Consider the following 27527-nt stretch of genomic DNA (forward strand, 5'->3'; position numbering starts at 1 on the left):
GACCCTGTAAGTCATGGGGTCATCGGGAGCAACAGGCTGCGGAGAACACTGGCCTCCTGAAATGCTCAGCCTTTGTATGAGATCTGGAAGGAGCTGATGGGAAGGGGAGGGTAATCATTATTTCAAGTTTTTGGTGGCCCCCATGATGCAATACTGAATTTCAGTCTGTGTTCTTCTTTATTCGAGCTAGAGGTAGTTTATATCACTGGCAGTCTTCCTTATTGGACCATTAAGATGTATTTTTACTGATTTACAGTCTGTGGTCATCTGAGATAGTCGTGTCTTTTAGTATTAATCAACTGGTCCCTGAAAGCTCAACTGGATCAAAAGAGACACCGAATCCTCTCCTGAACTAACATCAGCAATGCCTACAGTAGCTAAAATTGCGATGTTTGTGCTCTGGATAATTTGAGTTATTATTTCTCGACGTGGATTACAGGAGTAGCCTAGAAGTTAGGCTTAGACAAGTAACTTTTAATTGTTTGAGGGATGAATCCCATACTAAGAATACCAAATGAAAGAGAAGAGTTATGAATAACAATCCAAACGTGGTAATTTTCCCGTTCTCCCAGGAATCTCCTCGCATCACTCCCCCCCAAACAAGAGAATTCATTATATCCTGGCCATGTGTCATGGTTTAGCCCCTGCCTGGAGTTTCAGAAGGTCCAAGCACACCCTTCACTGGCTACTGGAAGCTTCTCTGGAGCTTCCTGTCTCTTCATGGCCAGTTTGTTGAAATGGGAGAAATAAAAATCAGTTCTGCTGCGGCGTTTTGGTCAATACTTATGGTTTTGACTCAGGGGGTGTCTGAACCTCTGAACACGCACCCCAGAGCTTCAAGCTGTGCTCTGCTAAACCCTGAGGGACAGGGGATGGGGATAAGAAGGGAAGGATCCATTCTGTATAATTTCAGGAGCATAAAATTGAGCCAAGCAAGCCTAACGCAGCCATCCGGGCTTATTTCATGGTCTCTGTAGGGAGGGAGAGACCTGCAGAAAGCAATATGTGCCCTTTTCCTTAGAAACTTATTTTATGATGGGATGAGTTGTCCTCTGGAAGTGCCTATTTCTTGCTGGTGGCAGCCAAAAGAACCCAGCTAACTTAGATTAATAATTTTTTAGATGCTTAAGACTAATTAAGATGAATTTTCATGCGCTTTTAGGGTTCCTCTGACCTCCAGAGCCTCTGAGCTCTGGTGTTGTGCCCAACACAAACTGCATGCCATACAAAGCTGCCCTCATCCCATTTAGATGTTATTGGAGGCCACTGGGAGGAACGGCTCAGGATTAGATGAAATAAAACCATAAGACCTGAAGTGCTTGCCTGGCAGCATGAATATGCCCTCCATCTCACACGTGAACAAGATAGAAGGAAGGACAAAGGTAAAAAATGCAAATAAAGCTTGTTAGTTGGAGAATAAAAATGTTGAAGGAGTCACCCAAGTTTCCCCACAGAAAGAATAGCGAATTGAAAGCTTTTTTTATTGTATCTCTCCACCTAGATACCTGCTGGATATTCTTATTTTATTCACCGTAATTAATATGACGACTCTTCTACGAAAGAACAATTATTAGCTCTTTTTTCTTTTTATTATTTTTTTTAAACCAAATTGATATTAATGAAAGAGATTAACCACTGCATAAAATATGAGCAAGGTAATAAGTTAAACTGCTCCAAATCTTCCTCTGGGTGTGTAATTCCTGTATTACATAGAGGCTTTATCTAGTGAGAACCGGCACCTTTTAATTTGATAATCACGTTACCAAAAGTTCTAATGACTGCCTGAATTCTGTTTTCTAAATTGTAACAATCACTTCAAGGTGACTTGAATTATTTTTTGTTTTCAAAAAGTGGGTGCTTCAAGTTTAGAGTGGCTTTGTATCCCTGACTCCAGATCACAGGCTGGGACTCTATTTTGCCAAAAGGTCCATCCTCGTTTCACCACTGGTTTGATGCTTTAAAAAAAAAAAAAAACCAACAAACATACTGTTTATGGGTTTCCAGTCAAAGGAAATATTAGAAGCATTTCCAAAAGTGCTTAAAATATCTTCAAAGCGTATCATTTCATTGAAACATTTCCACACTGAGACAATCCCAGTCGCATGTGGTTTGCTCTGCTCTTCCCTTGAGAACATCGTGGTCTCCCGTGTCCAAAAGGAAGATATAAAATCTGTGACGTTCCCCAAAAGAAACATTCCTCGCATACAGGAAAAAAACCCAAATATTTCCCTGGCAGGTAAGTCTCCCAACGAGTAAAATTTCCTTCTATTCAGGGTGTTGTGTAGAAATTGTTTTAAGTCAGTTGCCTTGTTGATTGAATGAATTTCAGATGCACTAAAGGAAATGTGTTGCTGCATCACGATACGACAAAAGAAAAAATAATTATGGATATATTTTTAAAAAGAGGGCAGTTGGGTTTCGGTGGTTTCTTTTTTTTTTTTTTGTGGGGTTTTTTATAATTTTTGCATCTAAATTCTGATCTGGGAACTGAAATCTCTTGCAGGTCCTCATCAGAGAGCGCTGAATTTTTAGCAGCTGGTAGTATTTCCGTGCCTTAATTTCTGAGCATGATCAACAGCTGAAAATAGGAAGGAACAGCCACATGTGCGTAAGCGTGGAATGTTTTTCAGGGCAGAAATGATCTTTTTTACTTTCAGCAGAAATCTCTCAAATTGCCTGTGATAACGCCAAAATAAATTGTAATGTTACATGGTCCCTGTTTAACTGGTCTTGGCTAAAAATAAAACGCAACTGAAATTTTGGGGAAGTCATCGCTTCATTCTAGGAACGGAACTGGGGGATGGGTGGGATGACCTGAGTCACCCAAGACATCTTCTGGAGGAAAGAGTCACCCCCAGAAAATTATTCAGATTTGAGGATGCACCAAGAAAGAAGGATCTTGGAAAAAAAGAAAAAAAAGTTGTCTAAAATGGGATTCATCTTACTGGAGGGTAAATTTTGGCAGTGGATTTATATCGGTCACCCAGGCTTGCTTTCTCCTCAACAGCCACCCACGTAGGGATACGATGAATCCCACCCACCCCTCCATGACGCTTGTGGATGGAGCTGAAGATGATGGACTCAGACCAACCTCTGGAAAGCCAAATGCAGGTGAGGTTTGTTGTACCTACAGTGCCCAGAAACACAGCTGGGAGCTGACCCCCTCCTTTCTGAGCCCCCGGGCTCTGCTGTAACCATCTTGTATCCTATCCTGAATAAATCAGATTATTATATTATTATTATAATTATTATTTTTACAGGAACATAGACATTTCTGGTTTGTCTGTGCCTCCGTCCACATAGCACTGATATTTACAGCATTATTTACCTGACCTGTGTTAGCAGTTATTTTACTTAGACATTCTTTTCTAATCTTTATATTTTCTGTAAATATAAAGGTGAGCCATATATATATATATATATATATATAAAAAATTCCATCCCTGCCTGGAATTTCTAAAGGCATCAGTAGAAATGTGTCTTAACTTTTGGAAAGTTGAATTAAATTACGCACTTTTTCTGGAAAGGTAAAATTAACACCCAGACTTAATTTTCTAGGGGACTGAGTCTAACTCAAATTCAATTAATAGTTCCAGCCAAAAAAAAACAGTGGGGAAAATTGCTTGGAAAATTTAAAAATATTTGTGTTTGAATACTTAAAAACAATATTCATGGCTTTCTTTTCATCAATTCCTTAAGAATCAATCCCTCGGGAAAATAAACCCACAAAATATTTGTAAGAAATCCCAGAAGGAGAGGCAACATTTAATTCCATTTTAAACTCAGTGATTTTTGTTTGTTCCAAACTAATGATGTCTTTTCTTTTTGTCTAAAAAAAAATTAAAATAATAAAATCTGCTTATGTTCCAGCATCCTTTTTTTTTTTTTTTTTCCTCCAGTGTTCAATTTCACCGCTGCCTCAGAAAGGTCGTTATTAACTGTGCCTGAACTCCCTACTCTACTGGTCACGCAGGTAAATGTGTAGCAACCGTTATGCTCAAATAATATGCTTTACCTCAAGTGATATATCATATAAAGTTTATTCTATGCCTGCACTATGGTCTAGCTCTCAAATAAAATCAGGACATACTTCAAGAAAGAAGTCTTAAAGGCACAGGAGCAGGCTGTCCCCGTGTGCCGAAAAAGTCCTTCCTGGACTCCTATATCCTTCAGGGCAGCCTCCCAAGGGACTTTGTCTAGCAGTCTTCTGAATAGGTCAAAGTTTGCCCACCGGAAGTCTAAGGTGGCAGTTTTAGTAACCCCTCTCCTTGTTTCTCCAAGGATCGAGAACTCAATCATCTCATGATCACTGTGCCCTAGACAGCCTCCAGCCTTTACTTCCCCCACAAGTTCTTCCCTGTTCACAAGGAGCAGGTCCAGGAGGGCACTTCCCCTGGTTGGCCCACTTACCAGCTGCGTGAGGAAGTTATCCTCCAGACGCTCTAGGAACCTCCTGGATTGTTCCCTCTCTGCCGTGTTGTATTCCCAGGAGATATCTGGGAAGTTGAAGTCCCCCACAAGAACAAGGGTGGGTGATTGCGAGAGCTCTGCCAGTTGCTGATAGAATATTTCATCAGTTTCTACATCCTGGTTTGGGAGTCTGTAATAAACTCCCACCACGATATCCACCTTGTTGACCTTCCCCTTGATTCTAACCCATAAACACTCTACACTGTCATTCCCGTTATTAAGTCCTAGGCATTCAAATGTGTCTTTAACATAGAGGGCCACCCCGTCGCCTCTCCTTCCTTGTCTATCCCTTCTGAAGAGCTGGTAGCCATCGATTGCAGTGCTCCAGTTGCGTAAGTCTTCCCACCACGTTTCTGTGACGGCAACTATATCATAGTTTTCCTGATGTACAATGGCCTCCAGCTCCTCCTGTTTTTTGCCCATACTGCGTGCATTTGCGTAGATGCACTTTAGCTGGGCTAATTTTCCTGCCACTGTAAAAAATATAAAGCGTGCCTGTAAAGCTCTCTTTGGATGTCCTCTGAAGCTTTCCTTTCAATGGACACCATCTAAGCCACTGGTTTCCCCCTCTGACATTGGATGAGATGGTCACATCTCCACTACCTCTGTCTCGTGAAGGACGTAACGTGTTTGTGCGTTGCTCACCCAGCAGGACTGACCGATCCCCTTGACAAACCTTACGTCTACGAAGCCAAAACACGTGGTGATGAAATGCCCGAAGAAAACTACACCGCGCCGAGCGAGTTCATTCTCTCGGGTTTCATGGACCGTCAGGAGGTGGAGCTACCTCTGTTTGGGGTCTTCCTGCTCGTCTACGCCACCACCTTGGTGGGGAACATCGGCCTCGTTGTGCTTGTCCAGCACAACGCCTGCCTTCACACCCCCATGTACTACTTCCTACGCAATTTATCCTTCTTAGACCTTAGCTGTTCGTCTGCCATTGCTCCCAAGATGCTGGTGAATCTGTTAGCACAGCAGAAGACCATTTCTTTAATTGGCTGCGCAACGCAGATGTTTCTCTTTGCCACCTTCGCCGATGCTGAGTGCCTCATTTTGGCTGCGATGGCCTACGACCGCTACGTGGCCATATGCCATCCTCTTCTCTACACCGTGGCCATGTCCCGCAGGTTCTGCACCTCCATGGTAGCCGGGGCTTATCTCAGCGGGGGCCTGACCTTGCTGGTCCACACGTCTTTCACCTTCACCTTGTCGTTCTGCGGCTCCAACGTGATCAACCATTTCTTCTGCGACATCCTCCTGCTGCTGGAGCTCTCCTGCTCCAACACACAGGCCAACGAGGTCCTCCTCGTCACCCTCTGTGGCTTCGTACAAACCAGCACCTTCCTCACCATCGTTGTGTCCTATGCCTGCATCCTCAGCACCGTCCTCCGCATCCGTGGGGTGGACAGGAGGCACAAAGCCTTCTACACCTGCACCTCCCATCTGACGGCCGTGGGGTTCTTCTACGGCTCCCTCCTCTTCGCCTACCTATGGCCCAGCTCCAGCTACTCGCTGGACACCAACAAAGTCGTCTCTGCCTTTTACACCGTGGTCTTCCCCATGGTGAACCCCCTGATTTACAGCCTGAGGAACAAAGAGGTGAAGGACGCCCTAAGGAGAACAGTAGAGAGAAGAGTGTTTTCTCGGTGATTTTTCCCCGAAGTGAAAAGATATAGTGGGTTGCTGGTGCAACACGCAATGAAAACAGAAGCGACGGGATCCACCTGACTAAGTGTGGGTGGCTTGTTAGGAATATCTGCGTCTGAACTGGCTTCCCAGATTTATTTGGGAATCACTGGAAAAAAAAAAAGTCAACCTAGAAGGTGATTCACCCCGTCGTAAAACAGAAGCCCAGGTCGATGGATCCCATCCCAGAAGGATCTCCTTCCCCTCCTCGCTGTCTACAGTCTATCACAAATGCAGCAGAAAGTTATATTTTTGCAGTTTACAACTATGGAGACAACTCTTAACCAAGAGGTTTTAAAGAAAAGTCCAATTCAGGTAACTACTATGTATGGGTGTGATCGTATGTATTAAATTTGGGAAACTAAAGACTTTTGTACAGCGGAAAAGACTTCCCTTATCTGGCAGCCAGCTCTGCCGTACCCTCTAGAGAGAAAGGAATCTCATCTGTAAACTATGATACAGTTCATTGTATTTTTAGGACTGGACTTGTTCGGGTTTCACCAGGCGTCCCTCCCTCCTGCCTGCTCTGCTCCCACCAGACGTCTTCCACGCTTGTTCTCATCCCATGTTCTTACCTTGAAGGTTTTACTTCATGTGTATGTTTTTCCCTACTCTGTTTCTGCCTCTGAACCACAAGCCCTTGTCTGCCTTCTCGCAGCATAATTACTTTTTTATTTCTGCTTAACCGTGTGCTAAAAAAATGCTTGTTGATGGTTACGGTATCAGCAGCATCAGAGTGTTACAAAACACGTACGTTAATGTCGAGATACACTTTTGTAGCGCACTGGAGTCTGTTCCGAACACCTCGCTTCGTTATTTGCCCCGTTGGAGGCCCCTTCAGGGAGAGAAGGATGAAAGAGAAAAGAGACTTATGAGTTTAAAAAGAAACCACTCTAATGGAAATATTAATAAAATAATAAAAAGGAAATAATGAAATATATACTCTCTCTATATATATATATGCACAAAACTGTATAGAGCTCCCAGGATGATGATCACGTCACCAACAGACACTGGGGAAGTCCCACACTGAACTCTTGTACCCTTATGGCCAAGAAGGCCAATGGCATCCTGGGGTGCATCAGGAAGAGTGTGACCAGCGGGTGGAGGGAGGTCATCCTGCCCCTCTGCTCTGCCCTGGGGAGGCCCCATCTGGAGCACTGGGACCAGTTCTGGGCTCCCCAGTTCCAGAAGGACAGGGAACTGCTGGAGAGGGTACAGCAGAGGGCTACAAAGATGATGAGGGGCCTGGAGCATCTCTCTGATGAGGAAAGGCTGAGGGACTTGGGTCTGTTTAGTCTGGAGAAGAGAAGACTGAGGGGGGATCTGATCAACCTATAAATACTTAAAAGGGTGGGTGTCAGGAGGATGGGGCCAGTCTTTTTTCACTGGTGCCCAGTGACAGGACAAGAGGGAATGGGCACAAACTTGACCATAAGAAGTTCCACCTAAACATGAGGAGGAACTTCTTTACTTTGAGGGTGGCAGAGCCCTGGAAGAGGCTGCCCAGAGAGGTGGTGGAGTCTCCATCTCTGGAGACATTCCAAACCCGCCTGGACACGTTCCTATGGGACCTGCTCTGGGTGGACCTGCTTTGGCAGGTTAGACTAGATGATCTCCAGAGGTCCCTTCCAACCCCGTATCATTCTGTGATTCTGTGTGACTCAGCGAGGAGGGGAACTGGATTCCGGAACTGCAGTCAGAAACGCATGGATCATAGAGTGGATCAGGATCAAAGGCAGATGAACAGAGTCCTCCTCGGACACCGCCCATTGAAGGAAGAGAATGAGCCTTTGGTCACTCAGCTTTTATACCGAGCGTGATGCCAATGGGATGGAACACCCTGTTGATCAGTTTGGAGTCCCCTGTCCTGTCCCCTCCTCCCCACAGGTGCCACCCCTCTATGTTTTTCCTCTTCCAGCCCTCCAACGAGGCAAAAACAACGCGAGGTGACCTTGGCTCTTATAGCAGTAAGTATAAGCAGGAGCCTCCCTGCATACCATTCCCTGGTATAATCAGGTCTTACCGCCCTGAGAGCGAACAATTTTTGCACAATATGCTGCTAATTTCAGAGAGTTTAGGTAGTTAGAAGAGGCTTAGCTAAAAAAGTAAAATTCCTGAAGAGAAAATTGGTTGTTTTACCTCAAACCGGGACAACTACCCAATAAACATCAGCCGGGGGTGCGTCCCCCTGGCTGAGCTCCCTCCACGGGGCAGCCCGGGGCCCGGCCGGCTGCTGAGGGGCCCCTCACTGGGAAAGCAGAGCCCGGGCGCTGGGAGCTGCCCCGGCCCTCCTGCCCCGGCCTCAGGCGGAGGTTTGTCGGGCAGCAGCACAGCCGCCACCACCTCAGAACGGCTCCACGGCCTACGCTTCCCAGCATGCCCCGCGGCGCCGCGGCATCGTCATCACTCCGCGACACTGAGGCCTGATCCCCATGGCAACGCCGGGAGGGCACCCGGCCGCACCAGGGGGTGTGCCGGAAAATACCCTGCAGGTCCCCTAGCGACTCTGAGGAGAGGTTTGTACGCCTCAGCCCGTCCATAGCACCCCGCCGCACCGTGGAGGGCTCCCCACAGACCCCGGAAGCGGTTGCGGGGAGGGGAGAGGGGGCACGGCCCTGGGGACTACAACTCCCAGCATGCTTCGGGGCGTCGGCGCATGCGCCCCGCCCTGCCCCGAGCACGCAGCCCTCTGATTGGCTCAGCTGGGCGCGCCTCTGCCGGCAGCGCCCCCAGCCGGCCGCGCGGCGGCAGCGCAGAGCGGGGCGCCCCCCGGTGGCGGCTCCGCGCAGGCCCGGGCCCCCCAGCGGACCACACCGGGGGATTCCATCCACCCTACGTGTGAGTTCCGTAACGAGCTCCAGGCCTGCTCCGAGCTACCCCGCTGCTGCCTGGAGGGAGGCCGGGCCGGGCTGGGCTGGGCTGGGCCGGACCGGACCCGGGGGCTGGGCTGGTAACGGGGCCCGGTGCTGCCGGGGTTGGGATGAGGCCTGGTGCTGTGGTGGTTCCCGCTTGCCCGGCCTGGCAAGACCCTACCCCCGGTCCTCTCGGGGTGAGGGGGTGGGTGCTGGTTTCTGGTTCCCGTTGAGAGAGATTAGTTGTCTGGCTTAAGTATGTAAGTTTTAATTAGAATAAATTACTGTAGGGTTGTAACGTGCAGTGATTTGTGCTGTTTGCCCAGCTTCACTGAGCACGAGGAGCTGGATTTGCCGAAGCCTTTAGGCCGTAATAGAGTTAATTTTCTTAGTTAATTTTCCTCCCAGCTGGCACAGTGCTGTGTTTAGTCTTTTAGTATAAGGAAAAAAAAATAAATAAATGTTGATAACACACTGATGGGCAACAAAGCTGGGGAAGGGCCTGGAAAACAGATCCTATGAAGAGCGGTTGAAGGAGCTGAGACTGTTTAGTGTGAGGAAGAGGAGGCTGAGGGGAGACCTCATCACTCTCTACAACTACTTGAAAGGACACTGTAGAGAGGTCGGTGCTGGTCTCTTCGCACAGGTAATTAATGACAGAACGAGAAGGAACGGCTTCAAGCTCCAGCAGGGTGGGTTTAGACTGAACATTAGGAAAGAATTTCTCACAGAAAGAGTGGTCGGGCATTGGAACAGGCTGCCCAGGGAGGGGGTTGAGTCACCATCCCTGGATGTGTTTAAGAGCCGTTTAGATGTGGTGTTGGGGGATATGGTATAGGGGAGAACTTTGTAGTGTAGGGTAGATGGTTGGACTCGTTGATCCCAAGGGTCTCTTCCAACCTGGACGATTCTGATTCTATGATGTTTTGGTACTGTTTTCCCTAAGTCTGGGATTTTTCAGTGCCCCACGTAGATGCTCTGTCCCTGGAGGGGTTCAAGGCCAGGCTGGATGGGGCTTTGAGCAGCCTGGTCTGGTGGGAGGTGTCCCTACCCAGGGCAGGTGAGTGGAACTGGGTGATCTTTAAGGTCCCTTCCAACCCAAACCATTCCATGATTCCACCAGTGAGCGCAGGCGCACAAGAAGCATAAACCAGAAGATCAGGAGGGTCCAGCAGAGCCTGCAAATCCATAAGAGCAGTCAAGGTAAGACCCCAGACCAAAAATGACCATTGAACTAAAAGAGGTGTGACCGGGGCGTGAGGGGATGGCAGGGGTATAATTCCCCAGGGGTTTCTTTGAGGTTCCCCCCCTTTCTGGAGGCACCCAACCCTACTGCTTGTCCTGGGTTGAGAGATGCGAGACTAATTTTTCTTCTAATGCTGGGGAAAACTGCACTTTTAGAAGACTCTAGTGTCTGAATTTGTGAAAATATTCACTTTACAGCCAGCCAGGCTCTGTGGGACTCAAGGTTTCAGTGTTTTCGAGCCTTGCCAGGTGCAGGGACAAGGAGGAGCGAGGCCTGGGCATTTGACCCAGGCTGGCCAACAGGATTATTTCATACCATGAACGTCACATTCAATATAAATTAGAAAAGTTTGCTGCGTAGCTGGCTCTCTCCCTGATGGCGGCGGGTCCAGACAACTCCTTGCCCCGGTGCCGGAGCCCTGAGCCCTTCCCTTCCTCCTGAAGCCACTGCGCTCGCAGTGTCCCACATTTGCTGTCCCTGCTGGGAGTGCACAGCTTCCTGCTGATATAGTCAGCTGAGTATAATTTCTGTATATCTTATATCAGTATCGGCATTAATACTAGTTCTTTAGTATTATTGTTAATTATTTAGTCTTAGTCTATTAAATCTATTTATATTTCAACCCTTGTGTTTCTTTGTGTTCCCCGATTCCCCTTTCCGGGTTGGGAAGGGTCATCGGGTGATAGAATAATTGTGTAACGACAATAGATTGTTATGGGTTCTCTCAAACCATAACACTGCTGTACCGTCTAATTAAATTACTTGTTTTTATAAAATATGACGCCTGCAACTCCGCTGTGGGAAAACAAGGGCTGAGCCTGAAGAAGGAGTGAGCGCGCCTGACAGTAAGTGTGTGTGTGACAGTCGAAAGGGGCACCTGTCAGCTCACAGCGGGGGTCACCCGCTGCGAAGGGACCGTATGTACGTGGCCACCTGAGGGCTTGGTGGCTTGCTTTAGCCCCGCTGGCTGGTGGGGCACGCTTGCTTGTTGTGACGGCAAGCGGAGGTCACGTCGAGCTGGAGGAGCTCTGGGTCACAGGCTGGCGTGGGCTTGAGAGCAGGGAAATGCCCCAGTGTTACATCCCGCCTTCGGCAGTCGGACGAGGCGGAACTGTCACTCAGGATTGGCTCTGCTGAGGGGAAGGAGACTCAGATGAGTTCTGACACAGTCGTACAGCTTGAGGAAGCAGAGCTAATGTATATGAAGACCAACAAAGTGGAAAGTACTTATAGGGAAAAATGAGCTTTCTTGCTTTACGATGACAGGATTAGGCAGGTGTGTCAGCAATGCAAACGGTAATGATGCTGGAAGGCACCGCTGGCAGTTGGCAGCTTTCTGTTGTCTTTCCTCCCTCCCTCCCTCCCCCAAATTCTCTTAAATCTCCATGTTTTGGGGGGGGAGGGGTTGAAATGGGAGGAGGAGGGATAGTGGGAGTCCTGACCAATTTCTCAGTGTGCTAGCTGTTGACTGTAATCCTGGTGCTGTAAGCGAGATGGAAATGTTAACCAAGTTTCTGAAATCTTCCCAGAAAGGTTTTTAAAGGACCGCATTCTTCGCAAGACAACAGAGCTCTGAAATTGAAGCCGAGGGCTGTAACCTTTCACATATCCCCGTGACTTGTGGTGTAACGCAAGGACGGTCTCTTAGTTTTCAAAGGTGAAAAAAGATGCTTTTTAAAATTTTCTCTTGGCAAATGAATGGTGCCTTTCTTGGTTACTGCAGACGTCAGATGAAAACACGTTGCCGTAAAATGAAATGCTATCTCCTTCTCAAGGAGGAAGATGAATAAAGGTCTCGTGCTGATCAGGAAGAGATTGTATCTGCTTCCCAATTCCTAGCCTTTAGGGCCTGGCTGCTTTCTGTAGGTGCTGTTGCTCAATCCTGATAGTCCCACATAAGAGGAAAGCAGAACCTGATGGGGACAAAAAGAGGTCTGTCTGATTATGGTTGGAAGTGATATGGGGAAAGGGGTAGAACTGTCTGGAAGAAGGCACTTCTGAAGGACTCAGTACCAGAAAAGAAAGTTTCCAGTTGATCTAAAGTAACGATGGTGTCACTTTCTCTTCCCCTTCCTCAGTCTCTGGCGTTCCTTAGGCTGGATGCGGCTGCAGAAACAGATTCTCAGTCCCCTTCCCTCTTCTCTTCAATTTCCAGCTGTGTTCCTGGCTTGTCAGCTCTGTTATTGCAGGCCTCTGCGCCGTTGCGTTGCTGCGATGTGACTATGGGCCAGTTCAGGTTGACGTAGTTTAGGAAGTTCTCCTTTCTCCTGTCCTGAGCCACTTCTGGATCCAGCTGCTTTTCTGGCCTCTAGAGCAGAGCAAGAAGGTATTGAACCCTTCCCATCCGAGGAAATTTGTGATGATACAGGGCCTTGCAGGCAGGACTAAGCTGATGATGCAAAGGAAAAGCGTTTACAGTGGAAAACACTGGGAGTGGATGTTTGTCTTTCCTTTACTAGGCTGACAACCATAGTCCACCATGTTCCTCTTGAAATGTTCATATTTACGGGGTGGGGCGGGAGACCCTAGTGAATCCAAAGTATATAAAAAAGTGAAGAAAGCAGAGAGTAAGCACAGGCTTTTCTTAACAAGTGAGCTTCTGGGCAAATTAAAGAAGCTAGAGAAATGGTGGAGATGTTGTGCAGGGACTCATGTGCTGACCTAATGCTACTCCGTGGCTCAACAGCAGGATCAGCAAATATCCCTTGTTTGCTGTTCGGGCCAGTCATAATTCCTGGCAAAGAATACGTGGGCAGTTCTGGCTCATGGGGTATCTTTGACCCAAAGTTGTTTTGTTTTGTTTTGTTTTTTTTTAACGGGGCCTTTCCCTTGTCTGCAGATCTGACCTGACTGATCAAAGGGGAGCGTGATAAGGGCAGGAGTTAAATAAGCACGAGGTCTGATGGCAAATCCGTTTGACCCGTGCTTCTGGAAGTGAGGCACTCGGGATAAGGAGTGAGCCAGGGCTGGGCTGAGTATTCCTCGCTGGGCAAGGGCCTGGACTCGACACAGCGTCTTCTCCAGGGAATCTCTGCTACAGTGAAGCTATAGGAGCAGGGAAAGAAGTAGGAATTGCCTTTGTCAGGTGGTTTTCACTGCTAGTTAAGCCTTGTTGTGGCTAAGGATGCAGTCGCTTACGATTTCCAGTAAAAGGCTGGTAGTTTTTTTGTGTGGTCATGCTGAGCCAGTTCATGCTCAACCGTAATGACAAAGTTTCTTGGATTAAGTAACAATGCTGCAATTCTGGCTTATTTTTTTCTTCCCAATCAGAAATTGTGTTTTACATGGTGACCTAAGTAACATCCGCATGGTTTAGCATCTGAGCCGCTCCCTCCACCGTCCTGTTATTTTAGCTGATGTCAGCCCCGTTGCTCAATCTGCACCTCCTGACGCTTTGTAAGAGAACTCATTACCAGCCGCTTCCCTTTTGGGCCTGATTTAACATTTTCACTGCTTCTTAGTACCCTGGCATCTTGGCCAAGTTCTAGGTGTTAATGCTTTTGCCGTTTCAGCACGAGTCCCTCTCTGAGGAGGGTCCCTCTGAATCTGTGAGCAGTCTCCTCGGTGTGTCCCATCTCCACCTGCCCTGCAGCACCGAAGGTCCTAACCCTGCTACCTCAGAGCCCTGCACCGCCTGATCCCTGTGAGCAAGGCTGTGGTTGCCTCCCCTTTTGTTGTGCGCACACACACACACACTGAGAACTTTCAGTTCATTTGCGGAGGAGTTCTGGTGGGATCATGACAGGCAGCAGAAATTCAGATGGCTTGTCTAAACAGGAAGTTACATGGAACAAATTAGGCACAGGATTTACAGCCCATGCAGTTTTGGGAACAAACGGCTTGGCCACGGCAGGGGTGAGGAAGCACCCTTTGCTTTCAGGAAGGGTCTATACTCGTTCTGAGGGGTCTGGCTGTGGCATTTGAAGCAATTCACTTCTCTCTTCTTCTCCCCCCCCTCCATTTCTGCTTCCCATTGCTCCGGAGCTCGGCCAGCACCCCCTCACCCACCTCAGCATGAAGGCATAACCTGAATGCTTGAACTCCTCAAACAACCTGCTGTCCTCCGCTCTGCACTTGACTTTAGAGCCCTCCACTGGCCAAGCCAACCCTAGAAACTGGCCAAAAATGGTTGATTTTTTCTTCTTCTGTGTTCTTCTAGGTTCATGAGCTGAACTGGCCTGTAGAGACCCTGATGAACGCTGAAGGTGGTGGTGGGGTGAGAAGGGTGGCTAGAGACAGGGAAAAGAGGCAATAAGGTGTGTATGGGGGTGTATGTTTGTGTCTGGGTGAGGACTGCAGTCTCCCCATTTTGACAGCCTCAAGCTCTGGGGATCTTTCAGCTTCGTGGTGTAGCTTTACTCCTACCCTACCACTGTCCTGCGGGTTGTGTCCCTTCACAATGGCTTTTAGAAACAACCAAGAGCATCAAACAAAAGGCAAGGGCTCCGGCCTGCGCTAAATAAATGTGGAGTGGAAATCTCGTTGTTTTTTTTTTCTTGTGAGTCTGGAAAGTTCCTGATTTGCTGTTTTCAGTCTTGGTCATCGCTGCTTATTTAGGCAGGTTTTGGGCAGTGTGGCCATGCATGACTGAACAGGTCTACTCATCATCACCTAGAGCAACTGAGGGGAGGGACTGATTCCTTAGACCAGGCAGAGCATTCCTCCCGCTGTCTTAAACCTGAAACGGAGCTGGCTGCTGTCCTAGAAAAGTCTGAGAGCTTTGCAGACTGCCGTCATTTGGTACCGCATGAGACTCGTAATAACAGCTTTTAGTGGGAGTATCTTTCCAGTATGTTCCAAATCCAACATTAGCTGATGCCCATGATTTGAGAGGCCAGTGGTCTCCCTGGGTTTAAGGATTCTTCCCGGTCTGTTGAGCAGAATCTGCCAACACAGCTTCTGCTGCAGCCTGGAACGGCCAGATGTGATTGCTGGGGAGTTTGTGTACTCCTTGCTATAGCAGCGCCTGTAGGTGCCCTTCGGTGTTATCTAGCCGACTGCAGGGAGCGGGTGGCCTGTTCTCTGACTGTTCTACTGGCGGCTGAAATGTTGTTATCTGTGGGCACGGTCCAACATCTGCTGAGTTGAAGTCGACGACTAGTCTTCTTCAATGTATGTGGTCCTCATATCCGATCCTATGCTTTAATATCAAGGTCAGGTCTTGCCCCAGTAGAGCCTGCTGATGTATTTTCCCCACTTTATTTCTCTCTCTGTCCAGTTCCATTGTTGGTTTTTGGTTTTTGTTTTTTTTTTCCCCCCACAAATGCTGTGGTGGAATAAGTTTGAAAAGGGAAAACCAGGTTCTAAGGTCTTGGCTCTCCTTTTGCCCAGTTAGTTCAGCGTGAGGGGCAGAAGCACCCGGAAAGCAGCAGTGCGTTGTTCCCCACCAGCTGCTGCTGCCTTGTGGCAGGAGCTACGTCCAGCTCATCCAGAGGTGACTTTGAGGGAACAAATACTCCACACTTCAACACGAGCTGGCTTCTCCACGGGTAGCACGCGTAGGAGCAGATCCAACTTGAGTCCCTTGAACTGCTTTTAAGTATTTTAGCCCTGATTGTGAGGGGCTGGACGTGGCTCAGGAGGAAATAACACCCAGCGGGAAAGGTGTGCAGAGGGGTGTGCGTGTGGTGCCTGCGGAGTTGCGGCTGCATCTCAGCTGCAAAAACCGCACGGGTGTTTTCAGTGTCCCTTTACAGGAACCAGCTTCTCCCACAGACTCTCAGAAAACGCCCTCTGCTCTCTACTTGTCCTCACCAACCCATGCTTCACCTCAATAGATAAAATCCCTCCGGTCCTTCTAAGCCACTAAGATGATTTAATCTCGTCACTTCCTCTAAATAAGCCATGAAATAAGTTCCTGGAGAGACCTGCTCAACAACAGCAGTTGGGAGGTGCCCCCCCCCAGCATGTTCTGCCCAAGAGAGATCATGACATGGGCCACTGCTTGTTTTTGTGGTGGAGCTGGTGCTTTATCAGGCTGGTGCATGTTCTTTAAGCTGGTGTTTTAACCGCCAGTTCCCTGTAAAAGCTTGCTGCTTCTCATCGTGCTTGAAAGAATTTGCCTGTCTGGCTAAATATAAAAGCAACCACCACCTACTCTCACAGGCGCGATGCTGTGATGTCTGTTCAAACTCGATGCTGCACAAACTGTCAAAATGGCATTTTGGGGGGGTGAGCAATAATTACAAATATGAGCACGGATTGGCAGATGGACAGCCTGGTTTATGGGAAGCTTTGAAAGAGCTGCATGGTTCCACCTCAGCTCCCCTGTCTTGCTGCCTTATTCCACCTCCAGCCTCTGTCTCTCGCTGACCAAGTGAATTGCTACCAGTTATTTCTGCTCGATAACCCTCCGGCGCGCTGTGACACTCTGCTGGGAGCAGGTGAGGTCCCTGTGTCACACGTGGGGCCGGGTGTAGGGCCGTTCGCCTGCCAGCTCCAGCCTGGGTGCCTGTTCTGCATCCTCACAACGTTAGCCGATGGCCTCGGCTGCCAGCCTGAGGGACAGAGGGGATATAGAGAGATACAGAGACATCCTTTTAAACTTTTATCTCATTCACAGCTTCCAAAATGAAACCTCCTCTTTAAAAAAAAAAAGGGCATTTCTCCTGTGTATCCTACTCGGAACGAAAGCTGCCTGATCATTCATGAAGGCTTCGATACTTGACCAGTGTCTGGCAGGGGAACTCCTAACAGGAAGGAGGTGATTTTTTGCTGTATCGAGAAAGTTCCCTGTAATTGTTGACTTTAACTGGGTGGTTCTGTTTATAAGCGCAGGGTTTTTTCCCCAGCTTGTCAGTATTTGAGGAAAAAAAGTTAAGTACAACAGAAATAGGGACTGAGAATGATAGCCACCCTCCACCCCTTGGTTTTAAATCCACGAGGGGGAAAAAAAGCGGTATCACCCTCCAAGAGGATGGTGACAGTATAGCGAATGCTGTGGTTGTGGCCTGGGGTGGAATGTCAACATTCGATTAATTTTGGCTTTTGCAACTTGGCAAATCTGGCTTCTGAAAGCTACAGTATGTCCGCCCAGCGCCCAGGCTGTCACTGGGATCAGAGCTGGAGCTTTTCAGTCACAGATATAGGAGTCAGGCTTGAAATTAGGTTAAATGGGGCTGCTACATGCCAGTAAATTCACCAAATTCTGCTTCTGGGCATACCGGGCAGACAGAATTACTGTATTATTAACAGTGCTCTTCCTCACTCTCTTGCCTCTAAGCATATTTTTAGAGGCATGCCAAAGAAGAAAAATCTAATTAAAAGGGTATTCTGAAAAAAAATAAAGAGAATTGAAATCTCCTGGGGCAATTTGTTCAGCCTGACTGTGTGCAAAAATGTTCCAGAGAGAGAAAAACCCCTGTAACAGAACTTAGAAAATGTTTGTCTGTCTAAAACGGGTTTTATATTTTGTGTCTACAAAATCCTGTAGTTACAGATTGTTTTGTCTTTGGGACTTTTTTTCCTGTAGCAGAATGGTGTAGTGTTTGGTTGTCTCCGAAGCAAAATTTCTAGAGTAACTTGAAATATCCTTTGTCTTTCAGTCCGAGGAGTGTTTTTCCAGGAACTAGCAGTTCCGCGTAACCCAGCCATTTGCATTCCATGCTGCAAGCAGCCAGTGAAAACCCATTGCCTTAAAACCTGGGTTTCCCACATGTAGAAATTTGGGCATCTGAAGGAAACAACTGAGAAATTTGCACAATGTTTTTGCCCGAGGAGCCAGAGGAGGAGTTTGCAGTTAATCGGGATTCCATTTTTAGGATATCTTAGGGAACAAGTGGAGCCCAGATGTTTTTAGTAAACGGCTTTCAAAAAAACTCCCAGTTGAGATCAGTGTCAAGTTTCCAGACACATGATCAACCTTGGAGCCAAGTTTAGGGTTGCTTTTGTGTTTACATAAAGTCTGTGAGCTGAATTACGCTGAAGGGTGGAATGGAAATTCTCCATAATAAATATTTGACTGGATGCACAGTTTATCTTATTTACAGGACTTTGAGCTTTGGGAAAGAAAAAAGAGGTTACTGTATTTATATTCAGCACTCTCTTGCTTACTGGATTGGAACAATTGTTGCTTTTTAACTCAGATTTGTTATTATTATTCTAACCAGCATGGCAAAAAGGAAGCATTTTAAAGCTAAGGGGGAACCATTTCCACAGATGATAAATGAAACGTTGTGTATTCCTGAATATTCTGGCTTGTCCAACTACAGTGAGCTCTGTGCTCACACCAAGGGAGCCCCCTCATTGAAGGTTTAGCAGGATGCCCAAGTCACATGCTCAGTTTTTGCTCAGGGACTGTATCAGCAAAAAAAAAACCAACAAAAAACTGGCTTCTGTTTTTACAAGCCCAGAATTTACTTTGTGCAAATATTGTCCAGTTTCTGTCGAAAAGTCATGTTTTCTGCCCGCTCTAAGATCACGGCCATCATTTAGAAAGGTGATGCACAAGAAGGGCACAGGTCAGGCAGTATGACTGATATTAAAGTGGGTATAAGAGTCATGGAAACTTTCACCCTCCGGGCTCCCAAACGAACAACTAATTACCGTTGGCCCAGGCTGGGACTCCGTTTTCCTCGGACAGACGGACAGATGCGTGTGCTTACACGCACACACGGTGTGTGCCACAATGCCGAGGAGTGCGCAGAGTCTTGGTGGATTTTTCTTCATCTAGATCCCCTCTGACTTACTCATCTTCTGTATATATATGGAAAAGTTCATCAGAGAAGCTCTGATTAATTTTTCGTGCTTAAATTGTCTTTTCCGGCTGTCATACGAGGAAGCTGAGCATTGCTGCCCCTAAGATGGCTGATGTTGGGCGCTGTGCTCGGTGTAGAAAAGCTGAGCTGTAAACAACAAGTGAGCTCGGGCCATTGTTTCTGATGGGATCTTGTCCAAGGGAAAACAAGAGATTGTCTTCAACAATTTGAAGCTGGTGTAGGCAGACAATATGTTGATTTTTGCCTCTGGGCAGCACGAAGCCTGCCTCCACTTCAGACCAAAAGCAGCTGAGAACCGACATGAATTCAAAGTAACGCTGGGCATGCGCTCTGCTGAGAGGGTGGATCATCCCTGGGCAGATGTTGGTGTGCAAAAGCGTAGTGAAAGAAGTAATTTGGATTATTAGTCCGTTTTTCCCACATACACCAACAGCTTTAATCTATTGGATTTGCATGAGTAAGGCCAGGCTTCCCCCTCTAATTGAAATATTTTAATGAATGATTCTCAGGCATGCAACTATTAGTTACTGAAAATAGTATGATAGGAAATAATGTGTAAAGCATTGTCAGGTGCAAAAAATGAGCTTACAATTACTGAATGGGAATGTCATTTGATGGGAAGTCCAGCCTGAGTATGGTAACGCTTTTATGGTAATGCTTGTAAATGCATTCTTCAGGAAGAAAGGCACAAGATAAAAGAAGGCTTAACCCAAGCCGTAGGAAAACAGTATGAAATTAAAAACAGTAAAAAAAGTCAAAATTAAACCATAATGGGACGGTAGTTTGCAAGTCAGTTGCACAATCAACAGAAAAGGTCCGGGTGTAGCTAAACCTAAACTCTTACAAGACCAGAGTGCAAAACACTCCTCGTGTTGGTCACCGAGATATCATGACGCATGGCTGTACAACTCAGCGTGTGGCCACGTGAATCTGCTGTCATCAGAGACAATGTGCATTGTGCAACTTGCAGTTGATCCAGAAAGCAGCCTGTAGGACTTCCCCAATCTTAGGGATATTTAATCATGGGTGGCACAAGCTGTCCGAACTAGAGAGGAAATATTCCTGTTCATTAATGGACTTTTTGTTCAGTCGCTTACAAACTTGTGCTGCTGCACAGTTGAACAATGTAATGAGAATTTAAAAACATAAACAGCAATAGCTTGCAATCTATAAGCTGCTGGGCAACTTTCTTCTCATAGTTCCAGGCAAAAAGGTTAGGTGGAAAGAGAGCACGAAAACATAACATAAAAGAAATGGTTTAGTGTTTTGTAGGTTTAAGGTTATTCTCTGGGGAACACTGAAACATACTCTGCAACACGTCAAGTTATACGTGCCTCTATGCTTCAGGAGGACAATCCTAAGCCTCTTCAGCCTAACACAAGGTTTGTCTGAGGTTCCTGCAAGCTGGTGAAAGAAAATACCACAGTAAGAAAACAGTAATGCAAATCCGCCCAGCAGTTATGACTTTTTTTTTTTTTTTTTTACATAAGCATATGTGTGGGAGGGGAACATGAGATTTCAAATGTACCTGGCAGCCTGCTGAAGCGATAGGTATGACCCACGTTAACTTATAGACCTTAATTACTTCTGATGGTTAACTGCTGGGGAAGCACAGAAAACGGTAAAACAAAGGAAGCCAGGCATCCAGAGCACCTCAAAAAGTGCTGTTTTGCTGTCACTGGCCTTGCGCTGCCCTTTACACACCGACAGTCACACACGGGAAATCACGCGTTATCAGGAAGGTTCAAAGACCAAATAAAACTTCGTAGAAAGAACTGGTTAGAGGAAAATTCATTTAATCTGAGTTTAGAGGCTCAGTAACTTGAAATATTTCTGATGAATTTCAACATTAGCATTGGCTTAATAGAAATCAAGATTTTGGGAACCCAATGTTACAGGATGATCTCAGTTTAAGGAGGACATTTCCAGCCCTCGAGGCTGCACATATAATCTGCCTACAATTTCAGAAACCAGAAAGTAAAAGAATCCAATGTTTATTGAAAATAAATGACCGCACAAACGGAATGCTTATGGTAGTACTAAAAGCAGCTGAAATAATCATCTCATTATCAGAGGGCTTAGTTTTTTCCATTTGACCTTTGATTTCTCAATTACTTATTTATTATTTGGCATTATGTTTGAACCGACCTATCATAAAGTTCACCGTCAAGCAAATCAAGAGGGCAAGAACTCACAGAATGGCCAGGGATGGAAAGGACCTCTGGAGACCATCTAGTCTATCCCTGCCAAAGCAGGGAGCAGGGTCACCCAGAGCAGGCTGGACAGGAACTCATCCAGGTGGGGTTTGAATATCTCCAGAGGAGACTCCGCACCATCTCTGGGCACCCTGTTCCAGGGCTCTGGCACCCTCACAGTAAAGTAGTTTTCCATCATGTTGAGACGGAATTTCCTGTGTTCCAACTTGTGCCCGTTACCTCTTGTCCTGTCACTGGGCGCCATTGAGAAGAGTCTGACCCCATCCTCTTGACACCCACCCTGTAGATATCGATAAGCATTGATGAGATCCTCTGTTTTCTCTTCCCCGGGCTGAACAGCCCCAGGTCTCTCAGCCTTTCCTCATCAAAGAGATGCTCCACTCCCCAATCGTCTTTGTAGCCCTCTCTCCAGCAGTTCCCTGTCTTTCTTGAACTGGGGAGCCCAGAACTGAACACAGTACTCCAGATGTGGCCTCACCCGGGCAGAGTAGAGAGGGAGGATGACCTCCCTTGATCTGCTGGCCACGCTCTCCTTAATGCCAGGAAACCATTGGCCTTCTTGGCCACAAGGTCACATTGCTGGAAATGTTAAGTTTCTCACCGTCCTTCTTGTGCACGGTGCCTTTACTCATGCCTGGTGCTAACCTCCAGCGCGCTTCCTTCCCCAGGCCACCAGAAACCACCACGGGCCATGGCTGCAGGTGCCTCTTAATACCTTTGAAGCGCGATGGGCACCGTTCCGCTGCGTTTGTCTGCTCGGCTTTGGCTGGCTCATCGGGCTAGACGAGGATTTTTAGCTTTAATTGACCGTTTCTTGTATTTTTAGGGGCATTTTTGCGGCAGTAGCCAAAGCAGAGCCGGCTGAGGGAAGGCCGCCGGGACTCTGAGGGGGCGCGCGCGGGCCCCGCCCCGCGGGGGGGGGGGGGTGGTGGTGGTGGTGCGTGTGGGCGTGCCGAGGCACGCGCCGCCGGGGGAGGTGCTGAGTCACGCTGGGCCAGCAGAAGCGGGGCGGGGAGGGAAGGGGCGGAGCCAGGGCGCGCGGTGACGCTGCGGCACTATAAAAAGGGCGGCGCGGGGAGGCTGCCCCTCACAGCGCGTCGGCGAGGCGGAGCGGAGCGGGTTCCTGCGTCAACAGTGCTTGGACGGAACCGGCCGCGCTCGGGCCCGCCGCCCCCGCCGCTACTACATATCCACATACCCTTCCTACAGCCGTCGAACCTACCGACTCACCCCGTAAGGCAGAGCCATGGCAGCGCCTCCTTCCCAGGTGCGCCAGAACTATCACCAGGACTGCGAAGCCGCCATCAACCGCCAGATCAACCTGGAGCTCTACGCCTCCTACGTGTACCTCAGCATGGTGAGCGAAGGGAGGGGTGTCTGCTTAAGGGCTTCTCCGGTGTGGGGCCTGTGTGTTAGGATAGGCGTGGGGCCTGATAGTGGGGAAGGGTAGGGCTCTTCGGGCCTACCCGCGAACAGTGGTATTCTACGGGCGAGGGGGGTAGGCCAGCCTCAGGGGGGAGGCGGGCCTACCCGGTGTGGCCTCTCCCCTGAGGAGGATCTGGGCCTGCCTTGTGTCTGGGCCTAGCCGGGGAGGGGGAAGGAGTGTCGCACCTTCTGTGTGAGGCCTGAGGAAGCGGGAGAGAGGGTATTGGGGGGCGGGGTAGTTGCGTGAGGGAAGCTCAGAGGCTGGCTGTCCCCACGGAGTGTTAAGATTGGAGGGGGGATGAAGGGGGTTCGCGGGCTCCGCAGGGGGAAGCGGCCTGGGCCCCCACACACACCCTGACCGGCTGGCGATGGGGGGGGAGTCCCGAGAGCCGGGGAGGTGCCTGCGGGCACAGCCCCGCTCCTCCTCCTTCCCCCCTTCACCACCATCCCCCCCCTCTGCCTTTGGGGCGTTCTCGGCCTTCCCTTGGGGGTGGGGCGGCCGCTTGTTTTCTCTAGGTGTTTTCCTTTATCTGGGTGCCGAACTTGAGTTACACGTTAACTGCTCTCTGTCCGTTGCCCTTGGCGGACTCCTTATCAGCACAGCTCAGCAGCTTCCAAGCGGCTCTGCCCTTGGGGCTGGGCTGGATAGCAGGAGTTGACTAACGAAATGATTGGCACCTTTCCCACAGGCGTTCTTGTCTCTTGAGGCATGGTTTTTCGTTCATGGTTTTCGAAGTGAATTGGTAGGAACCCGTGGTTTCCTTGGCGCTGTGCTTACATGCCTGACTTGGCACGAAGCTCCCATTTTAGCCATAGCTGAGATGAGTAACTTTGGTCCAAACAGCAGCTCTGACCTCTGTGCAGCAATCTTAGTGTTTTAGGCGTGCTGGTAACTTGAGACTTTTTAGTGACACTGTAGTATGTTGTGGCATTCAGGTGTAGATCTTCACAGCTTGCTTTTGTGTCACTGTGATGGTCTGAACCTGAGCTACAAGCTGAATGTAATTACGTTGGTGGGTGATAGTGGTACACAAGCACCAGTGTCTTACCTTGAAACCTCCAAGCTGCTGGTTTAAGAGCAGAGAATTCAGTAGCAGTTTGTCTGGTAAATAACTGGCAGTTAGTACAAAGCCTTCCATTGAGTCCTGCCTAATGGCTCTGACCAAAGAACAAACAAGCTGTGTGATGGCTTCTAACTGCTGTAACAGGTTTTTTTAAGGCTTTCAAATAAGTGACCTTGTATTGGCTGTTGAATATGTATTTTAGTTCAACTTACCTTTTTGTCTTTTAAATGTGGTAGTAATTTTTTTTTCTCTAAAGTAGAAAGTGTACCTCTTAGTCTAATCCCTGATAAGCCTAGGGAAGCATGGGAGCTTTATTGCAAATGTATTTAAAGTTCTTGGCTGCTCTTAACTGATGTTGCAAGGCAGAACCTTGACTGTGATTATTGTAAACAAACTCAGGCAAACAAAGGGAGCAGGGAAGATTTCTCTTTTTTAAAAAGGCTTTTCAAGTCTGCTGTGTTTAAAGCATTTGAGTGGTGCTCAGAAGAACAGGTATCTGTGGGGTCTTTAGTATCTTCAGAACTGAACCACAAATACCATTTATTTGTGTTCATGGTAGGGATACATGTTAAAACTTAATCCTAGTCAGGAAAATCTAACTTGCTACTAAGGGGAGAGTTTTGCGACGCTGCCTTGCTGTCGTCAGTGCTACTGTTAGCCTTAGCTTGGACTCCAGCCATCTTGAAGTAGGGCTGATAGGGGACATAGCGGAAGTCACAACATGGACTTGGCTTTGTGTGACTGCTGGAGTCAGGCTTGGGGTTTTGAGCGTATGAATTCTTATTTTGCAGTCCTACTATTTTGATCGGGATGATGTTGCTCTGAAAAACTTTGCCAAGTACTTCCTGCATCAGTCCCATGAGGAACGTGAGCATGCTGAGAAACTGATGAAGCTACAGAATCAGAGGGGTGGACGCATCTTCTTGCAGGACATCAAGGTGAGGAGTGGAACTGTGGGTTTGCCTGCCTTCAGGCTGGAAGGGGACAAATTTCCCTGTGTGTCCTCTCCCAGCAGGAGCAGCAGCTGACAGTAGATAAGCGTACCGCATTGCTGTGATCTGCATGTGGCACTTTGCCCACAGTCTAGAGATGTGTAGTAATTTGATAATTTGTGCTGATCGACTAATTAAAAGTACTTCCTGGTAAGAAGAGGATGCTTAACACTAGGTGGTTTGCTGTGGGGTGAGGGTAACCAGAACACAACTGATTCATTTACCCTAAATTTAATAAGAGCCCTCTCTGTTCTCTGCACTGTTTTGTAGAGAACTCTTGACCTGCTTGCCATGGGAACAGGAAATCTCAAGTTTTCAATTTGTAGTGAGCCTTAACAAGCAGATTTCATAGTTTTCTTAAAGTCACTTTAGATTATTCAAAACAGCAGAAAGTAAGCAATGTTGTAGGGACAGTTTAATGCAGGACAACTCTTCATGGGGAAAATGGCAAACAAAGTGAGTGTGAGGGAGAAGAAAATAGCTCTAGTAGCTGTCTTCTCTACAAGAGTTCAGAGGACATAACATGAGGGGATGGGGACAGGTCTGGGATTTGGAGCATGCATTCAGTTCTGTTCGGAGTGCTCTGTGTGTCCACCAAGTTTTTGAAGGTACCTAAATGCCTGAACTTGGTCTAAACAGGTTTTGAGACTGATCTAAAAGACTTTGCTCCCTAATGGTCTGTGGGTACTTAGAGGAAAATATTGTTGTGTGCCTTCCCCTTCTAGAAGCCAGATCGTGATGACTGGGAGAATGGACTGACTGCAATGGAGTGTGCCCTGCACCTGGAGAAGAATGTGAACCAGTCACTGTTAGAACTGCACAAATTGGCAACTGAAAAGAATGACCCACACGTAAGTAGATGCTGAAGCTGAGGATGTGGCCCTGCAATGAGGGGGCTTGTATGTGTCTGTGTGGGTTTAGGGGTGAGTTGTGTGCCCCTGCTGTCCCTGAAGGTGAAAAAAGGGTGTGAGGTGGTATTGTAGCCTTTCCAAAGGGAAGGGCCCAGGTGTCAGCCTGTACCTTAGCCATCGGGTAGGATTATTGCTATCTTTCTCCAGGAGGATCAGTTGCAGCGTGTGAGGGTGGTTGGGGCCTGCCTTACAGAATGGCGGGTGCATCGCTTTGTTCAAACCCTTCTGTTGCTCTTGGGAGCAAAGAACACTCATACGAACAGCATTCTGAAGAGAAGATGTGTATTAAGCTCTATGAAGAAGGCTCTTTTCTGTGAGGGATGAGTTCTTTAAACCACTGGGTGCCTGTAGGGCTGTCATAACATTCCAAAGTGACTGTCAAAGTTTGAAAAGCCCTGACACTTCAGAAGATGGTGAAAATACAGGTTTTATCACAGATGGAAGTTACTGGCAAAGCTGGATTGAGGCCTCTTACCACCAGAAAGAGATTAACAGCTGTCCAAATCACTCTTGGAAGTGTCCTGTGTAACTTAAAGGGACTTCTTAAAAAAAAAAAAAACAAGACAAAAAAAACAAAACCACAAAATGAAAACAAAACCAAAAAACCCAAGAACTTAACTGGACCATTCTACAGGTGTAAATCCTCATGGTCATGAATTCAAGTGCTGTGCAGTGGGGGCTTCTAAATCTGTTCAGGAACTTGCCTGTTGCTCCCTGTAGTGAGGAAGAGGAGAGGCTTCCTGAGCTGACATTTGTCTTACAAGGTTGTAGAGCGAATGTTTCTAGATAAGCCTGCCCCACTCTGTCTTGTTCTGGGATTGCTGAGGCAAAACTAAAGGCTTCTTCCTCTTGGGCATCTTCTGCAGCTTTAAAATTGTCATTCTGTGTCTTCTCCTTACCCTAGGGAGGATTGGTAGGATTTCAGATGCTGCTTCAGCAGGATAAGCTGTGCCTGGGCCTAAATTTTTAAATTTTAAACTCTTGTCTCCCTTTCAGTTGTGTGACTTCATTGAGACTCATTACCTGGATGAACAGGTGAAATCCATCAAAGAGCTGGGTGACCATGTGACCAACCTGCGGAAGATGGGGGCACCAAAATATGGGATGGCAGAGTACCTCTTTGACAAGCACACCCTCGGGGACAGTGACAATGAGAGCTGAAGTCTTGCCAGGAGCCACCCTGTGGGTTTCAGTGGGACTCCTACTTACTGTCCAGCCATGCATGCATCTTCAGCTATCTAGATAAACAGTTCTCATACTCTGTACCAAATATCACCCCTATTTTCTCTTGTGTTTTGTGTATTGCCCTCCATCCAATAAAGTGACTTGGTTCAAGTTGGCTTTTTCTGTTTCTCTCGGGAGCGAGAGGCCTGAACAGATTGTGCTCCATCTGTTGTGGCAGCCCTCTGAAGTTGGACATGGATGAAGGAGTAATATTAGAGGGGTCAGGTTTTACTTACTGGTTTTTTTTTTTTATAGAAATTACTACTTTTTTTTTTTTTCCCAATCCAGTGGGATCGACTGCAGGAATTGCTACAGTGACTAAAGTTGTCTTTTAGATGCCTTTACCACCGAAGCTGTGGCTGTGATGAATGCGCAAGGAAAGGAAGGTTTGAGGTTCTAAACTTCCTGAACTGGTGGCTGTGAATTTAGATGAGGCTACTGAAGGGAGGGTGATCCTTGTGCCTGTCTTAATGAATGGCACTACACAAGCTTGTCACATGCTCCCTCTGTTACACAGGAGACTTGCAGCTGTTTCTGGAGATAGAAGTAGGAAAACTTGCGTGGTTTCCCTAAATTCCTATTGTTGCGTGGAAACTAAAAAGAGGAAATGAAACGGGTGGTCCCAGACTTCAGCTTTGCTTTTATTTTCTTAGGGAAGACAGTAAAAACCTCACAGCTCTGGTGTCTGCTACCATCCAGATGACTTTTCTGAGCACTGTCA

General features: G+C 47.6%; 2 protein-coding genes across 2 annotated transcripts; both read left to right on the forward strand.

Annotated features, from left to right (window-relative positions):
- Positions 1-5181: 5181 nt before the first annotated feature.
- LOC141465161 (olfactory receptor 5AS1-like) lies at positions 5182-6120 on the forward strand. Its single transcript, XM_074148392.1, has one exon. It carries the CDS (start codon positions 5182-5184, stop codon positions 6118-6120), a length of 939 nt encoding a protein of 312 aa, XP_074004493.1.
- A 2777-nt stretch (positions 6121-8897) lies between these two features.
- On the forward strand, positions 8898-26922 carry FTH1 (ferritin heavy chain 1). Its single transcript, XM_074149626.1, has 7 exons — positions 8898-8997; positions 10135-10214; positions 11068-11102; positions 22400-22547; positions 24471-24617; positions 25397-25522; positions 26579-26922. The coding sequence occupies exons 4-7, from the start codon at positions 22437-22439 to the stop codon at positions 26741-26743; spliced, it is 549 nt and encodes a 182-aa protein (XP_074005727.1). The 5' UTR covers positions 8898-8997; positions 10135-10214; positions 11068-11102; positions 22400-22436; the 3' UTR covers positions 26744-26922.
- The last annotated feature ends 605 nt before the right edge of the window (positions 26923-27527 follow it).

This window comes from Numenius arquata, chromosome 6 (assembly GCF_964106895.1).
Source record: "Numenius arquata chromosome 6, bNumArq3.hap1.1, whole genome shotgun sequence".
Classification (NCBI taxonomy): domain Eukaryota; kingdom Metazoa; phylum Chordata; class Aves; order Charadriiformes; family Scolopacidae; genus Numenius; species Numenius arquata.

Coding starts and splice junctions, on each gene's coding strand:
- LOC141465161 (XM_074148392.1), top strand. CDS start 5,182: ATGCCCGAAGAAAACTACACCGCGCCGAGCGAGTTCATTCTCTCGGGT.
- FTH1 (XM_074149626.1), top strand. CDS start 22,437: ATGGCAGCGCCTCCTTCCCAGGTGCGCCAGAACTATCACCAGGACTGC. Junction 22,548..24,470: donor CCTACGTGTACCTCAGCATG/GTGAGCGAAGGG, acceptor CTTATTTTGCAG/TCCTACTATTTTGATCGGGA. Junction 24,618..25,396: donor TCTTCTTGCAGGACATCAAG/GTGAGGAGTGGA, acceptor TTCCCCTTCTAG/AAGCCAGATCGTGATGACTG.